The sequence below is a fragment of the Lithobates pipiens genome, unplaced genomic scaffold (assembly GCF_037356315.1).
Source record: "Lithobates pipiens isolate NorthernLeopardFrog02 unplaced genomic scaffold, aLitPip1_a1.2 Scaffold_18, whole genome shotgun sequence".
Taxonomy (NCBI): Eukaryota; Metazoa; Chordata; class Amphibia; order Anura; family Ranidae; genus Lithobates; species Lithobates pipiens.
In genome coordinates this window covers 387,553,550-387,571,539 of record NW_027507758.1, presented here as the reverse complement: position 1 = coordinate 387,571,539, position 17,990 = coordinate 387,553,550, and the positions used below count along the sequence as shown (strand labels likewise).

General features: G+C 44.3%; 1 protein-coding gene across 1 annotated transcript in view; it reads right to left on the bottom strand.

Annotated features, from left to right (window-relative positions):
• Positions 1 to 13,439, bottom strand: part of LRRC1 (leucine rich repeat containing 1) — a 252,540-nt gene extending 239,101 nt beyond the window's left edge. Inside the window, exon 1 of the mRNA XM_077487811.1 lies at positions 12,977 to 13,439. Coding sequence (XP_077343937.1) covers positions 12,977 to 13,219 — 243 coding nt within the window. The 5' untranslated portion in view covers positions 13,220 to 13,439. The remainder of the gene's footprint in view (positions 1 to 12,976) is intronic.
• Between the last annotated feature and the right edge of the window lie 4,551 nt (positions 13,440 to 17,990).

Below are 17,990 nucleotides of genomic sequence, written 5' to 3'. Positions count from 1 at the left end.
AGCCTTTCTTGAGAAGTGCCTTTTTTCTTGCAACTCTCCCATACAAGCCACATTTTTTGGAGAATTTGTGATATTGTTGTCGCATGTCAAATTCCTGCAACTGCTTCAGCGTTGCTGTAGGTCTCTTGGTAGCCTCTCTGACCAGTTTCCTCCTGGTTCTTTTATCCAGTTTGGAGCGACGTCCTGATCCAAGGAGGGTCCGTGTTGTACCAAATACCTTCTACTTCCTAAGCCCCTTACACACAGGAAGAATGTCGGGAGACAGCCAGTTTAAAAAAAAAAAAAACGCCCGTGTGTATGTCAGTCTGTCCCACAGAAGCCGACCGTTCGGCCCGGCTTCTGTCAGACCAGCACTCTGGAGAACCAGCAGCTGACCAACTGTGTCCCACCGTCAGAACACAACAGTTCAGCGGGTGAGATTGCTATACTAACTTTGCATAGTTAGCACAGCTGATCCGACCAGAGTTGACAGTTTTAGGGTCGTTCAACCAGGAAAGAAAAAAAAAAAAAACTCAGTGTGTACAAGGCTTTAATAAACTGACTTCACTGTGCTTCTAGACATTAATAAAGCCTAATGCCCTGTACACATGACCGGTTTGCTCATCGGAATAAAGTCTGAAGGTTTTTCTGAGGGAGTTCTGCTGAAACTGTCTTGCATACACCCGATCACACCAAAGTCCGATCATCAAGAATGCAGTGACGTACAGCAAGTACGACGGGACTAGAAAAAGGAAGTTCAATAGCCAGTAGCCAATAGCTTCTGTCTCATACTTGCTTCAGAGCATGCGTCGTTTTTGGTCCGTCGGAACAGCATACAGACATGTGGTTTTCCCAATAGGAATTGGTTCCGTCGGAAATATTTAGAACATTTTCTATTTATAGGTCCGTCAGAATTTTTGGGAAAAAAAGTCAGATGAGGCATAGACACGATCGGTATACACGATGAAAAGCTTGTCTGACTTTTTCTGTTGGATATTCCACTCGTATGTATGAGGCATTAGAATTGTTTTGTATCTCCTGACTTGTGCCTGTCCACAACTTTATCCCAGAGATCTTTTGCACTACAAGGGACAGAAATGCTTAACCACTACAGCCCCGGACCAATAAACACCTTAAGGACCAGAGGTCTTTTTCCAATTTCGCACTGCGCTGCTTTAACTGGTAATTGTGCGGTTATGCAATATTGCACCCAAACGAAATTTGCGTCCTTTTCTTCCCACAAATAGAGCTTTCTTTTGATGGTATTTGATGGCCTCTGCGATTTTTATTTTTTCCGATATAAATGGAAAAAGAGCGAAAATTTTGAAAAAAAAAAAAAAAAAAAAAAAAAAAAAAAAAAAATGATATTTTCTTCTTGTTATAAGAAAAATCGAATAAACTAAATTTTAGTCATACATTGAGGGCAAAATTTATTCAGCCACATGTCTTTAGTAAAAAAAAAAATGTCAATAAGCGTATATTTATTGGTTTGCGCAAAAGTTATAGCGTCTACAAACTAGAGTACATTTTCTGGAATTTACACAGCTTTTAATTTATGACTGCCTATCTCATTTCTTGAGGTGCTAAAATGGCAGGGCAGTACAAACCCCCCCCCAAATGACCCCATTTTAGAAAGTAGACACCCCAAGGAAATTGCTGATGGGTATGTTGAGCCCATTGAATATTTATTTTTTTTGTCCTAAGGGATTGAATAATGACAAAAAATAAATAAAAATTTTACAAAAAGTTGTCACTAAATGATATATTGCTCACACATGCCATGGTTATATGTGGAATTGCACCCCAAAATATATTCCGCTACTTCTCCCGAGTATGGGGATACCACATGTGTGGGACTTTTTGGGAGTCTAGTCGCGCACTGCACCCCGAAAACCAATCACCACCTTCAGGATTTCTAAGGGTGCAAATTTTTGATTTAACTCCTCACTACCTATCACAGTTTCGAAGGCCATAAAATGCCAAAATAGCACAAAACCCCCCAAAATGACCCCATTTTGGAAAGTAGACACCCCAAGCTATTTACTGAGAGGCATGTTGAGTCCATGGAATATTTTATATTTTGACACAAGTTGCGGGAATATTACAAACTTTTTTTTTTTTTGCACAAAGTTGTCACTAAATGATATATTGCTCACACATGCTATGGGCATAAGTCAAATTACACACCAAAATAAATTCTGCTGCTTCTCCCGAGTACGGAGATACCACATGTGGGGGACTTTTTGGGAGCCTAGCCACGTACGGGACCCCGAAAACCAAGCACTGCCTTCCGGATTTAAATATAAAATGCTACCAAAAAAACTGTTAGGCCTGATCCCTGCGATCGCTGACTCTGCGATCGCTGCAGTTATGTGTTTAGTGTTTTGTAAGTGACAGTGATCGATCGATACTGCACTTGGGTGGGCCAGGCAGAGGGGCAAAACGCAGGTGCTAGCAGGTATCTGGGCTGATCCCCCTAACAATGCGTTTTTTTGGAACCCTGAACTGCTGGGGACGCTAGTATAGATCTGATCAGATCAGATATTGATCTGTTCAGATTCTATACCACTACAGGAGGTTAATGCTTTGCGTGTGGGTGTTAGCGGTACTGGCACTAACCTAGCGCTGCCTGCGGCGACGCAGTCCCTGACCCTAAAACCTAATTGATATCACCCGCCGGGTGATCAGGGGGTTAAACCTTTATTGGGTAATAAATGGTGGGTGCCCTGATGCTATAAAAAGCAAACTAACCAGAGTCACCCGTAACACTTATACGGTGATCACTGGTGAAAGGGTTAACTAGGGGCAATCAGGGGGTTCAAATTTTTATTAGGTAGTATATGGGGGTCCCTGGCGCTATATAAAAACCTGACGGGGAACCTAAATAACTAACTGGCTAACCAGCGTCACTAGTGAAACTTATACTGTGATCGCTGGTGAAAGGGTTAACTAGGGGCAATCAGGGGGTTAAAACCATTATTGGGTAGTATATCGGGGTACCTAGCGCTATAAAAACCAGGCGGTGAACCTAAAAAAATAACTAGCTACCTAGCGACAGTAGCGACACTAATGCAGCGATCAGAAAAATGATCGCTTAGTGACACTGGCAAAAGGGGGTGAAAGGGTTAACTAGGGGCAATCAGGAGGTTAAAACCATTATTGGGTAGTATATCGGGGTACCTAGCGCTATAAAAACCAGGCGGTGAACCTAAAAAAATAACTAGCTACCTAGCGACAGTAGCGACACTAATGCAGCGATCAGAAAAATGATCGCTTAGTGACACTGGCAAAAGGGGGTGAAAGGGTTAACTCTAGGGGCAATCAGGGGGTTAAATCTTTATTGGGGGTGATAGGGGGCTACCCTGGACCTAACACTAACTGCCCTGACAGTTTTAACTGTTACAACTGACACTGAATGCAGTGATCAGTAAAGAAATGATCAATGCAATCAGTGACACTGTGACTGGGGGCGGGGGGGGGGGGTTTGTGTACCTATGTGTACCTATGTGTCAGTGTAGCGTTTTGGTGCACTTACTTTTAGTCTTCTCCTCGCCCCGAGGAGGATGACATCACTTCTTCCTTCCTGTGTAAACAATACACAGTGGGAGGAAGCTTGTCATTGGCCAGGAGCGATCCAGAGGGGGTGGCCAGAAACCAACGGCCATCCCCTCATCACGGATCGCTCCTGGAGCGAACCGGACCGCCGTATCCAGCGGGAGGGGGTCCGATCGGACCCCCTACCCGCTGGAAGGCAGGCACGTACATCTACATGCTTGTGCCTGCCTGTGCCATTGTGATGACGTACAATGGCAATACGGCGGTCCTTAAGTGGTTAAGGAAAGTGCTTTTCATGCGGAGCTAATCAAAATGACCACAGCTGATCACAGTTGAAAGTCAAATGGCTTTGTGTGTCATTTAGAAGGTGATTAGCTATATCTTATTGAGTTTACAGGTCATTTTTAGGAGGGGGGGGGGGGGTGATCCTTTTTCCCCCCCCCCCAACTCAGTAATTCTGTTTTTGAAATTTTTATATTTTCTTCTGACATGGTGTTTACAGCTTGCACTTGGATGTTATAAAATTGCAAATACAGCTGATAAAAGAAAAAAAACTGTCTTCATTTCAGGGTGCAAAGCAACAAAATGTGGATTATGTTAAAAGGGGATGTTCTATACCAACTGCATGTGCAGCATCTTGAGCAAATCCAACCTTGGGGTTGACCTAAAGTACAATGAAGTTCTAGATGTCCGCCCTTCAAATATACATGTAACAGCATTCTGAAGTATAGGGCTACATGCACTTGTATTTTTGCAGGTATAAGATATACCACAGCACTTTCCTGTGCCAGGGGAGAAGTAGGTGGAGCATATAGCTTGCAAAAGAAGACAATGGCTGCATGCCCCAGCACCCATGGAATTGCTGATAGTTCTGTGCTCCGACATTTACCTGTGCACACGTGTGTGATGTATTTCCTTGAACCCAAAAGTTTTGCGTTTGGAATAAATACAAATACATTGTATAATATGTGCATACGCATGGTAAACACTGATGCACAGAAGCATAATCATTTACATGGGTGCAGGTGCCTATAGCCATTACATTTCATTGCCAGCTCAACGCTCCACCTGTAGCTCTGGGGTGCAGGAACACACTGTTTAATACTAGGCATATTTTATAACTGCAAATATCGATGAGCATGAGGCCTAACTTTATAATATGATGCCTATTTTGCACACCCCCCATTTACAATTACGACACTTCCCATGAGTGCTGCTGCCAGAGTCCAGAGGATGTAAATTGTGGGGTTATCTGATGCCTCTCCATACTATCAGGTAGTACCAAAAAGGGACTAGCTAAACTACACTACCCAGCATTCCTAGGGAATTGTGCAATGGTATGACCCTTGCAGCCCTATGAGCATAGTATATATACTGCCTACATATGTTGTCAAGTGCCCAGCAAAGCTTACAGTGAAGCACTGTCAAACTGGATTTGGACACAATTTTGAGAAGAAACATTTCCATTCATGTGAAAGAAACCAGATCATCAATAAAGAATACTTGCGCTGCTGCACACCATTAAATAAAAAAATAAATAAAAAATAAGCCTATAGTTCTCCAAGTGCTTGCCACCCATCCATAGTACATTTACTGTGGACAGGTTAGCCAACATACCTGTACGTTGCAGCCTTTCTTCTGTGTTTGGGGGGCGTGCGTGCCCCCTGCTGATCTGTGTAGTATTACACCATTATTAGTATCACTAGCAATGTAACCGTCAGTCAGTGTCCCTCCCAGCCAGTGTCTGTTAGCACCAGATTGCCGCACTATGGCCCCTTTTACATGAGCGATCCAATCAAGTCCACCTGTCAGTTTTTCAGGCAGACCTGATCGGACCCTCCAGTCTCTTCTTTGGAGTCGCAGATGTGAGCGGACACGTCTGCAGACACCCACTGCCATCCCATCCTCCAAAAAACAAACAGATGGTGGTCCCATTACCCACTGGATCGAATAGACAGGCGGTCCATTTCCATGCAATTGCCCAACAGAGGAGAGTGGGAATGTGTCCACGTCCGTTCTGCATAGCGGAGTGGACACGGACTTGTCATCCACATGGTCAGCGGGGGATCAGTGGAGAGATCCCACGCTGAGCAATCGGAGGCGCCTGTGTGAAAGGGGCATTTCACAGTCCCACTAGAAGACACTGATCACCACCACTACAAATATACCATCTAGAGCTGTAGTGTAAATTCCAGTAGTATACACACCTGTTTGTAGACAATATAAAACTTTCACACAAACCAATTATACACTTAAAGCGGAGTTGCACCAAAAAAAAAAAAAAAAAAAAAAAGTACAAAATACTTCAGCTGCTGACTTTTAAAATAAGGACATTTACCTGTCCAGGGCACCTGCGATCTCCTCACCCAAAGCTGACCCATCCCTCAGCTCTGGGTGGAGGCGCGGGCATTGCTAGTAAGGGAATAAGTGAAGCCTTGCGGCTTCACTTATTTATAATTTAACGAGTCAAATTATTGTTCACACCTGGCTTGATGATTAATTGGGCACCTTAACACTGAGGTTATTGTTCGGGAGGTGTGGTTTGCCAGAGCTATTTGTCTAAGTTTGGGGTCAACCAGAGCCAGCAAGGCAGTGTCCAAGCTGGATGAGGCTGAAAGCGACCCTGAGATGTGGTCTTTTTTCATATACACACACACATACATACATACATACATACACACACACACACACACACACACACACACACACACACACACAAAAAAACACCACCTGTGATGATCAAAATGCCACTAAACAAAAGCTCTATTTGTGTGGGAAAAAAAAAAAGAAGTGGATATATATTTTTTTTGATAGGGTACAGTACTGCATCACTGCCCAATTGCCAGTTAAAGTAGCGCAGTGCTGAACAGCAAAAAACAAAAAAAAGGCCTGTGAGTAAATCCTTCCAGAGGTCAAGTGGTTAATAAGTCAGAATAAAGTACAATAATGTACACATACAGCAACCTGTGTATCAACCATCTATTTTTTTGACTGTTCAACTTCCAAGTGAAGTCCTGTGCCTCCCATATTGCGCCTCAGAAAACACTGATGGAATACTAGGAAGCAGCACGGAGCCAAGTGAAAATATTAGAAGCCGTACACGTAAACAACAGATTGCTCCTAATTATGTAACATGCACGCCATACTGCGGACTGAAAACCTTCGAGAAGAAACCGAACAACACACAATGACTATACACACACACTGCACATCGCACACAGGAGGTTTTCTGTCAGCTAGTGCTGAATTCCAAGACACACAGCAGCTGGGAATACGGGAGCAGTAATAGAACCTGGGAACTTCCCCCCACTCCCTCCCATGGAGTCCTCATGGTGAACACAGGAATGTGCTGTACTGGAGGCAGGCCTTTTACCTGGACTGCCATAGGCCACCAGCCATTTCACCTCCCTGGAACCTGAGGAGACATTCATTTCATTGCAGCCTAGTCACCAAATTTGATCAGTGCTCATACAAAATATGTAACAAATTACACACTTTCCATTTTACCTCAGCTTAGTCACCAAACTATCAGTGTTCACACAACAAAATATGCAACAATTAGGGCACTTTCACACTGGGGTGGGGACGTGCCATGTTAGCGCTTTTCAGCCACTAGCAGGGCGCTTTTAACCCCTGCTAGCGGCCTAAGGCCGCGTACACACGGGCGGACTGTCTGGCCAACTAAGTCCGTCAGACAATCCGACAGACAGTCTGTCCTACTTTTGAATGAACGGACTTGACCTCACACGATGAACAGACAGTCCGCTGAAAGCTTGCGCGATGACGTGTACAGCACGTACGACGGGACTAGAAATACGACGTCCAATACACTGCAATGCAACCTTCGGCCGTGTAAATCCTTTCTGAGCATGCGCCATACTTAGTCCGTCCAACTTGCCTACTCACGAGCGGACTGTCCGCTGAAACCAAAGTTGGACGGACAATATTATGGAAATTCCGAAAGACTTAGTCCGCCAGACTGTCCGCTGAAAAAGTCCGCTGAAGCCCACACACGAGCGGACTGCCCGCTGAAACACGTTTCCGCGGACCAAGTCCGTCAGACAGTCCGCCCGTGTGTACGCGGCCTAAGTGTTAAAACCACCCGTGTTGCAGCACTTCGGAAAGGAGCTGCCCATGCATTCCTATGGGCAGGGGCGGTGGAGGAGCGCAGTATACTCCGCTCCCAAACCACCCCCAAACCGCCCCAAAGATGCTGCTTGCTGGACTTTTTGTAACGTCCCGCAAGTACACTGCTTGAATGCTTTCACACTGGGGAGGCATGGGAGGCAGTTTTCAGGCGCTATTTCTATCGCTAAAACACCCGAAAACCGCCTTCAGTGTGAAAGGGGTCTTACACACCATTTCACTTCAGCCTAGTCACCAACCTTTATCAGTGTTCACACAACACAATATAGAACAATGACACGTTTTCCATTTCTCTACAGCAGCGTGCTCACCAAACATTGTCAGTGTTCAATCATACAAACTATGGAACAACTTCAAAGACAGGTAAACAGCAAGAAGAACTTCTACTGTGGCATGAACTGTAAGGGCCCATTCACACCACTTGGTGTGCCTTGTGTAGTGCAATGTGTGGGCACAAAGTTTAATTTTTTCCTTTTTAAAACTTTAGAAAACCGCAAAACGCTAGGTGCCACAGCCTGTCACAATGCGGTGTAGTACGTTGCAAAGCATTGTACTGTGTAAGGGCTCATTCATTCAGTTTCAGAGATACATACGTCATGAAAGTCTAGCGCAGGGATGTGCAATTAGTGGACCTCCAGCTGTTGCAGAACTACAAGTCCCATCATGCCTCTGGGTGTCATGCTTGTGCTGTCAGAGTCTTGCTATGCCTCATGGGACTTGTAGTTCTGCAACAGCTGGAGGTCTTCCAATTGCCTATCCCTGGTCTAGCATATCTCTGTGTCTAGGAGAGACAGGGGTTGTATAAAGCCACATGTACAAATCTATGTAAAAAACAATATAGTATGGATTGGGAAGGAGAGGCCATGTCACAGACATCTCAAGTCTCTCGTGACTCACAGGATACTCCCGCATTTGACGCATTGTTTATTAAAAAAATAAACTTTTTTTTAAAGTTTCTTTAATCCATATGTAACGTGTAATATGTTCTCAAAGGAACATTTAAAGTCCCACCCCCATCACCAATGTTCCTTTTTCCTTCCCATACAATTTGGGATGATGCCAATGAAGTAATAATTTGACAACAGACATCCCAACCTGCAAAAACTAATTTCAGGGAGGTGGCAAGCTCATTTCAAGAAGGTCACGCTCCGTGCTGACAACCCTCCCAATTCATAATAAAATAATACTTTAAAGATAATTGATAATATAAACGCCATAATAAAATAATACTTTAAAAGAGAATGTTGTGTCACACTCACCATCAAAGTATTATTTTATTATGGCGTTTTATTATTAATTATTGTATTGTATGGAACATGGGTGATGGGGGTGAAACTTTAAAATATGCCTTTGAGAACATATTACACAGTACATATGGATTAAAAAAATGAATCCTAAATAAAGAAAATTTTAAAAAGTTTATTTTTTTAATCCATATATACTGTGTAATATGTGCTCAAAAGGCATATTTAAAGTCCCATCCCTACAAATCAATGACAGGCTGGGGCTGTATGCTGGTAAAATCGCATATTTGAGTATTTACAGTATGAGATACGCATGTTTTTTCAGGACATAGGACTCTGCATCATTGTAAAGAAGTCTTAAAAAGGAACTGCAGTCTGCTCACATAATTTGTAATAAAAACATCTTTTCCATTCTGAAGCTTCCCTCCAACCAATTTGCATATTGTATATATACTGTGATTCTGTACTTGACAAATATGCTGCAGAAATCTCCCTCCACTGAGTCTGGCTGCAACAAACTTAACTATGGGCAGCTGAAGCTGCTGCCTGTTCACTTCCTGGATTTACAGAGGCACACCTCCAGCTCTGATTGGCCCTCTTATGACTCTCTTGCCCTCTTCCTGGCATACTCTCAAAAGAGTGAGAGAGAAAGCTGTGCATAATGTCATAAGCCTATGCCAACGACCAGAGTAGGAACAGGAAGTGGGCTGTATAAGGTATTTACTGGCAGAAAAAAATAAAAAATGTGTTACTATCCAAAGTTAAACAAGGGCGGAAGATTTAATAGATAAAAAAAAAGAAAGAAAGAAGAAGACAACTAAAGTTCCACTTTAAAGACTCATTCACATGGGATTTAATGCACTGTGGCTGGATTTACAGGTGAATGCAGGGAGCTGCAGCCACTCAACCTGTACAGAGCAGTGACAGGTGGACAGTGGCCGTGGGCGCATGTAAATCATAGATGGAGTGGTTACCTGTGGATAGGGATTGTACTTGGACACAAGCCACAGATAAACGCTCTATGTGCGATTCCATATGAACATTAGAGATGACCTTGGGCATCCCCTGAACTCAGCTGTAGCCAAACTCTAAACTTACGCTCTTGATCGGAGCACTACGTCATTCACGAACCACTTTGCTTGCACAAGCTGCAGCAGGGGAACTTCCTGGCCCACTACTCATATGAGTAAAAACAGGAGTGCAAGGGGATTTTGGAGGAGGCCCGCACTCCTGGACATCTGCAGCTGCCGTCAGCCCAGCCTTGCTTCATACAGGCTGAGCAGCCACAACTATCTATGTTAACCCAGCCAACTTTTTTCTTTTCATTACGGTCTGTGTCCCTGATTGGGAAAGTCGCCCCTCTAATTACTTTGGTGCCCTTTGCCCCACAGACAGTGGCAGGAAAACCACAACTTTAGCATCCACCTACACACAGACATAGTGCCCGGGTACTGCCATGATGGTCTGTATGACGGTACAGCAATTTTACAGCAACAGGCCGAGTTTGACAGAAAGCAAACTTTCTTAAAGTGGAACTAAACCCTCCTATTCTTTACAGCCAAGGAAGCTGCTTCCGTTTGATCTGCAAATGCCATGGTTCTACTAATGTGATCAGTTATGACACTAGCCATTTGATGGTTTGGCAGTTTGGTTGAAATTCCAAACAAATGTGACCGTTACACTCCCAGCACGTGCCACAATGGACCTGTTTTTTGAAAATTAAATTGATGGGTTTACTTCCGCTTTAAATGTAGCTTCACACTAGAGCTGCACAATTGTCAAGAATCATGATCTCAATCTTGTAAAGTGTTTCACAATTCTTTCTATGCAAAGAATTCTCTCTGCTCTTCTGAAGCCACAGCTGTCAAAATAAAGGAAGGAAAAAACTGGGCAGTCCGCCAAGAATCAAAACATTCTTTATCAGCTGAAGTATGAACATTGTAACAATTTGTTGGTGGAATAGACTGTAGAAGTGAAAAAAGTTTAACCATTTAAACACTAAACCTTTTTCTGACGTTTGTTTTTTGCTAGAAAATTACTTAGAACACCCAAACATTATATATTTTTAGTAGACACCCTAGAGAATAAAATGGTGGTTGTTGCAATGTTTTATGTCACACTATATTTGCGCAGCGATTTTTCAAATGCAATTTTTATGGAAAAAAATTACTTTAATGAATAAAAAAAAAAAATAAATAAAAAAAAAAAAAAAAAAAACAGTATAATGTGATTTTTTTTTTGTATAATGTGACCGATTTTGCATCACGAGAATCCTGATCTTTTTATTCTAAGCAAAAAAAAATAAAAAATTTGTGATTCTCATTTTGGCCAGAATCGTGCAGCTCTACTTCACACTTGTGTGGGCTGCTGTACCTATGAGAAACAAAAAAAAAAAAAAAAAAAAAGGAAAAAATGCAGCTCCACGGATCCATGCACCCTTGCACGTCTGTTAAAGAGCAGTGTGTTCCACCATGTGGTTTTGTGCATACCGCACAAGTGTGAACACAGGATTAGTGACTGGGACATTGCCACACTTGGCTTGGCTCACAGTTGTGATGCCGTCCAACAATGCAATGCCAAAACAAAAAAAAGAGCCATCAGCAGGATGCCCACAAATGTCCTTTCACTGAGCCCTGAAAAGTGATCCACTATCAATTGCTTTTCAGGGCGGTTGGTAAAAACTACGTTTTTGGTGAACTTAGATAAGGAGAAGTGCCGGTGGGGGACCTAGGATTGCCACCTCATACCTTTAAAAAGGAGTTGTAAAGGTATGTGTTTTTTCACCTTAATGCATTAAGGTGAAAAAACATCCGACAATACCGACCATCCAGCCCCCCCCCCCCCTCCCCATTCTACTTACCTGACCCCTTGAAAGTCATGAGCTCGCCTCCAACATCCTCTTCGCCGCTCAGCCTGGTCTTTGATTGGTTACAGTGGATGGATTGAAAGCAGCGCAGCCATTGGCTCACGTTGCCATCAATCGCATCCAATGACTCAGCGCGCCAGGGCCAAGCGATACAGCCGGCGACCATAGCCACTCACTGTATCACGGGAGTGTGCCCGCAAGCACTCCACACCATGCAAGAAAGCTCGCATGAAGGTGTTGAGTCCTTGCGGGGGGGGGGGGGGCCCCCAGACAGCCACCAAGGGACCCCAGACCAGGTTCGGGGACACCCTGTGCAAAATGAGCTGTACAGTGCAGGTAAATATAAACTTTTTTTTTTTTTTTTTTAAATTAACAAAATCATCATCTTTAGTGATCCTTTAAAATCGCGCTTGGTTTTAAGAAGTTGCCAACTGTCATTAAATTTACAGACAGTTTGTAAAATCTTGATTTTTTATTTTTTTTTAGCCAATTGTTTGTAAATATTAGGGGCTGATAATTGGTCATGCTGTGTTAAGTTTGTAAGTTGAAAGCATGCAAATGACTTGTTAGGGGTATTGTCAGCGTTTCCATTATACCATTTTAATACAAGTTGTCTTTGTTAGGCAACAATGTGCCCCGCCAGTAAATTTTACATGTTTTCTCAGTAAAAAATAAATAAAAATGCTGCGGGATGTTGACAACACGGATAGCAGTGGAACCCCAGAAAAGGAGGTTTTGGCCCGCTCTAGGTAATTCCATTGCACAGAGCAGGTAAGTATACACCACAGTAAAGTAAGACGTTATCATCACTTTAACAACCAGCATCCTGCTAGAAAAAAAAAAAAAGGCAGAAGTACAACACACAAAAAAAAGAGAGAGAGAAAGAAAACATATCAGTTGCACACATATTGATGCACACCTAGAGAGAGCAAGAGGCCAGGTTACACCCCTCCATGGTGAGCAAAGTAATGAGTTTAGTGGGCTGTCCTCACTTCCTGTTGTGCCACCAGGACAGGAAGTGAAGGGAAATCTCCCCAAGTTGTTCAAAATAACCTGAAAGGGGGGTAACTTTGCCTTACTATGAGGAACTAAAAGAACAAAAAAAAAAAAAAAAAAAGTTTCAGTAGGTGAGATGTTTGGAAGCTGAGTGGATGGATGGATGGATGGGTGGTGGGGTGGTACTCACCTTGGGCAGCTCTCTGAGCTGGTTGGCATCCAGTAAGAGCTCCTCCAGACTCCGGCTGTACCTGTAGATCTCCTCGGGGACGGTAAGTAGGGAGCAGTGCCTCTTATCCACGGACTCCACATGACGGTTACACCGCCACAGAGGGATACAATGGAACATCCCGAACATCGGGCCCCCCGGATCTCCCCCCTTCACAGGTAAGTCGGCACTTCCTCGATCCTGCCCGGTACCGCCCGTCACCATCCAATGTCACCATCAAGGTGTACAGACGGGAACTTTGTAAACTCCCTAGAATAAGTGAGCCCTCCTCCTCCGCCCACTCACTGGGTCACAATGGAGATCCTCGGTGACAGCAGGAAGTAACATGGGAATCCCGGCAAATCGGGGCTATGGAGCTCGTCTATGGGTGCTGTGTGCCGGGCCCTCCCTCTTCCCTGTGTGTACTGTACACATGGAGCTGGATTAGAGCGGATAGACGAATCCCTGCATCCCTATAGACGTGACATCACCGCCTGACTCCGCCCTGCTCCTCACTCACTGCACCACATACCTATATACCGGATACACGGCGATCACATACCTATATACCGGATACACGGCGATCACATACCTATATACCGGATATACGGCGATCACATACTTATATACCGGATACAGGGCGATCACATACCTTTATACCGGATACACGGCGATCACATACCTTTATACCGGATACACTGCGATCACATACCTATATACCGGATACAGGGCGATCACATACCTTTATACCGGATACACGGCGATCACATACCTTTATACCAGATACACGGCGATCACATACCTTTATACCGAATACACTGCGATCACATACCTATATACCGGATACACTGCAATCGCATACCTTTATACCAGATACACGGCGATCACATACCTTTATACCGGATACACGGCGATCACATACCTATATACCGGATACACGGCGATCACATACCTATATACCGGATACACGGCGATCACATACCTATATACCGGATATACGGCGATCACATACTTATATACCGGATACAGGGCGATCACATACCTTTATACCGGATACACTGCGATCACATACCTATATACCGGATACAGGGCGATCACATACCTTTATACCGGATACACGGCGATCACATACCTTTATACCAGATACACGGCGATCACATACCTTTATACCGAATACACTGCGATCACATACCTATATACCGGATACACTGCAATCGCATACCTTTATACCAGATACACGGCGATCACATACCTTTATACCGGATACAAAGCTATCACATACCTATATACCGGATACACGGCGATCACATACCTATATACCGGATACATGGCGATCGCATACCTTTATACCAGATACACGGCGATCACATACCTATATACCGGATACAAAGCGATCACATACCTTTATACCGGATACACAGAGATCACATACCTATATACCGGATACGCGGCGATCACATACCTATATACCAGATACACAGAGATCATATACCTATATACCGGATACGCGGCGATCACATACCTATATACTGGATACACTGCGATCACATACCTATATACCGGATACACGGCGATCACATACCTTTATACCAGATACACGGCGATCACATACCTATATACCGGATACAAAGCGATCACATACCTTTATACCGGATACACGGAGATCACATACCTATATACCGGATACGCGGCGATCACATACCTATATACCAGATACACAGAGATCATATACCGGATACGCGGCGATCACATACCTATATACCGGATACACTGCGATCACATACCTATATACCGGATACACGGCGATCACATACCTTTATATCGGATACACTGCGATCACATACCTATATACCGGATACACTGCGATCACATACCTATATACCGGATACACTGCGATCACATACCTATATACCGGATACACTGCGATCACATACCTATATACCGGATACACAGCGATCACATACCTATATACCAGATACACAGCGATCACATACCTATATACCGGATACACAGCGATCACATATACACTGCGATCACTTACCTATATACCATATACACGGCGATCACATACCTATATACCGGATACACACGATCACATACCTGTGTAGTGATGGCACTTTGGACAAAGTGTCAGTCATGTACAAATTTAGTTTTTGCCTCAGAACAGTAAAGGGGTTCTGAGGGTTAATTGTGTAGGTTTAACTTTGACATCAGTTTGGCTGGGCTGTGTTAGTGTTCTGCCTGGTCATGTGTACAGTTAGGTGCACATGACAAGCCAGAACCAGGCCTGTTTGGACATTTTGGGTATCAGCTTCCCCGGAGCTAATCAATGGGTGCGCTGGGCCCCGCTGAGTAGTCTGGGGAAGGGTACTTGTTGAAGTCACATGTTCTGGGTTCATTCGTGAGGCCCAAGCGGTCTGTTCCTGATTCTGGACTGGGGTAGCCCCATGAGGGGTCCCAGTCACGGGAGTGTTTGTCGCTCCGCAACATGCTTCAGTTGGTTAACCCCAATAGACCCGCCTGGTCTGGGGTAAGGATCTGTCTGTTCCCGAGTCTCGGAACCGGCTGGTCCGAGGCGCAGTAACTGAGGGAGGATTCAAGGCGTCCGGGTGTTCTCTCAGCTTGGAGGGGCACCGCAGCTCGTGTAAGCGATCGGGGGAGGACTCTTCAGAGGAGGGCCAACAAGTGGCATCCTGAGAAGTACCTGGTTGCTGAGTTGTGAAGGACACTGACGAATTCACGCTTTTTCCAGTACTACCAAGGAGACAGACAACGTTCTGGGTACTGAGGAAAAAGGTTTCTGTTCACTTCTGGTACCAGTTACTCAAGGTCAAAGATTTCACAGGTTCTGGATCAAATTGCTGACTTCCATAATTTCTGGCTAGAGATTTGTTCAGCCTTGAAGCACCCAGCTGCGAGTGACTACTCTCTGGGTGGTATTAGAGACTTTCTGATATTAGCAGTTCAAGGTGCCTGAGTTTCTTTACCCTTGCCCTCTGTTCCCATACGAGACTGTGTTGTTGGAGGTTACCCCACAAATGAAAACCTTTTCTAAAGGACTTTTATGTTGTCAGCATCCAAGGTTGTTGGGTACTAACTCTGGGAACCCCTAGACATGAAAGAACCAGCCAAGCGGAGGTAACCGGTAAGCCCAAAAGTTAAGGCCGCCCTGCCAAGGGTTATGGCTGCTACACCTATATACCGGATACACACGATCACATACCTTTATACCGGATACACGGCGATCATATACCGGATACACGACGATCACATACCTATATACTGCATACACGGTGATCACATACCTATATACTGCATACACGGCAATCACATACCTATATAGGTATACATACATACCTATATATAAATGATAACATGAAAGTCCATATAATGTTGGTTGGCTTGTAATGTAGAATCCCAGTACCAACTTCAGTGTGAAAGATGAATACACACAATACCACAGTGATAAAGCCAATCTGCTTACTAGATGATATATTGTAGCTCAGATTATAGAATGGGCTACAAAAATACTTTTAAACTGTTATTGTGAAAATCCTCATCTATGAAGTAGATTAAAGGTCTTCTGGAATCAGCAGTACCCTAAAAATCATGGGAAGTGATGAAATAAGTAGTGGTGCCTTTACACCTTGAATTCCACATCTCATACCAGATATGCACCTCCGCTGATAGTTTCATAAAACCCACTCAGTATATTTCTCATGAAATTGTAAATGAAAAGCTACCATCGTGCAGTGAATTTTTAAAACCAAGGAATGTTTTAATGTAGAGGTATCAAACTCACGTGTATAAAGAAACAAATGAACATCTATCAAACTTTCAAAATGTCCGCAGCGTCCAGTGTGCTGATGTCATATGTCCCACCCTACATGTTTCATCATAATGTGCTGTCATCAGGGGCAATATTTTTTAGCATCTGAGTGCAAGTGTTACATGCCGTTATTTTAGTCCATTTACATCTGTTATAACCCATTTCAACATTTCTAGACATTGCCTGTTCTATTTATAGAAACAGAACTGAATGGAGGGAGGGGAAGTGGACACTAAACAGTTGGAAAGGTTGATGAGTCTGGCAGTAGCATTCATGATGGACTGAAGAGGGAATAGCCTGTGTAGAGGTAAGCCAATAAGGAGAGTGAATTGCAATAGCCGAGGTAAGAGATAACAAGGGATTGAATTAGTGGTTCTGAGATGTTGTTGTTTAAGAAGGGTCATGTTTTTGGAAATGTTACAGAGGTTAAAGTGGAGAGATTTGGACAGTAATTGTTTGCAGGGCTGAAAGGACGGGTCAAGGTCCAAAATTACACCTAGTGCCCTGGCATTAAAGCGGAGGTCCACCCTAAAATGGACCTCCGCTCATCAGAATCCCCCCCCCCTCCGGCGCCACAATTGGCACCTTTCAGGGGGGAGGGGGGTGCAGTTACCTGGATAATCCAGGTAACTGCACCCACTTCCGGAATAGCTGTCTGCGGAAAGGGGCGTAGATTACGCCCCTTTCCGCAATTGCCGCCCCTTTGCGCAAGTGCCCCGCTGCCTGCTGGGAAACACACAGTTCCCAGAGGCAGCGGGGACCGTCCGGATTGCGCCGCGTGGCTCGCGCATGCGCAGTAGGGAACCGGGAAATGAAGCCGAAAGGCTCCATTTCCTGATTCCCATACCCAAGATGGCGGCGGCAGGACCCGACAGACGACCTAGCGATCGGCTTCGGGTGCCGACATCGCGGGCGCGCTGGACAGGTAAGTGTCACTATTTTAAAAGTCAGCAGCTGCAGTATTTGTAGCTGCTGGCTTTTAAAAAAAAAAAAACGCGGAGTCCCGGTGGACTCCCGCTTTAAGGCCCCTTTCACACTGAGGCATTTTTCAGGCGCTACAGCGCTAAAAATAGCACCTGAAAAAAGCGGATCCTTTCACTCCAGTGTGAAAACCCAAGGGCTATCACACTGGAGCGGTGCGCTAGCAGAACGGTAAAAAAAGTCCTT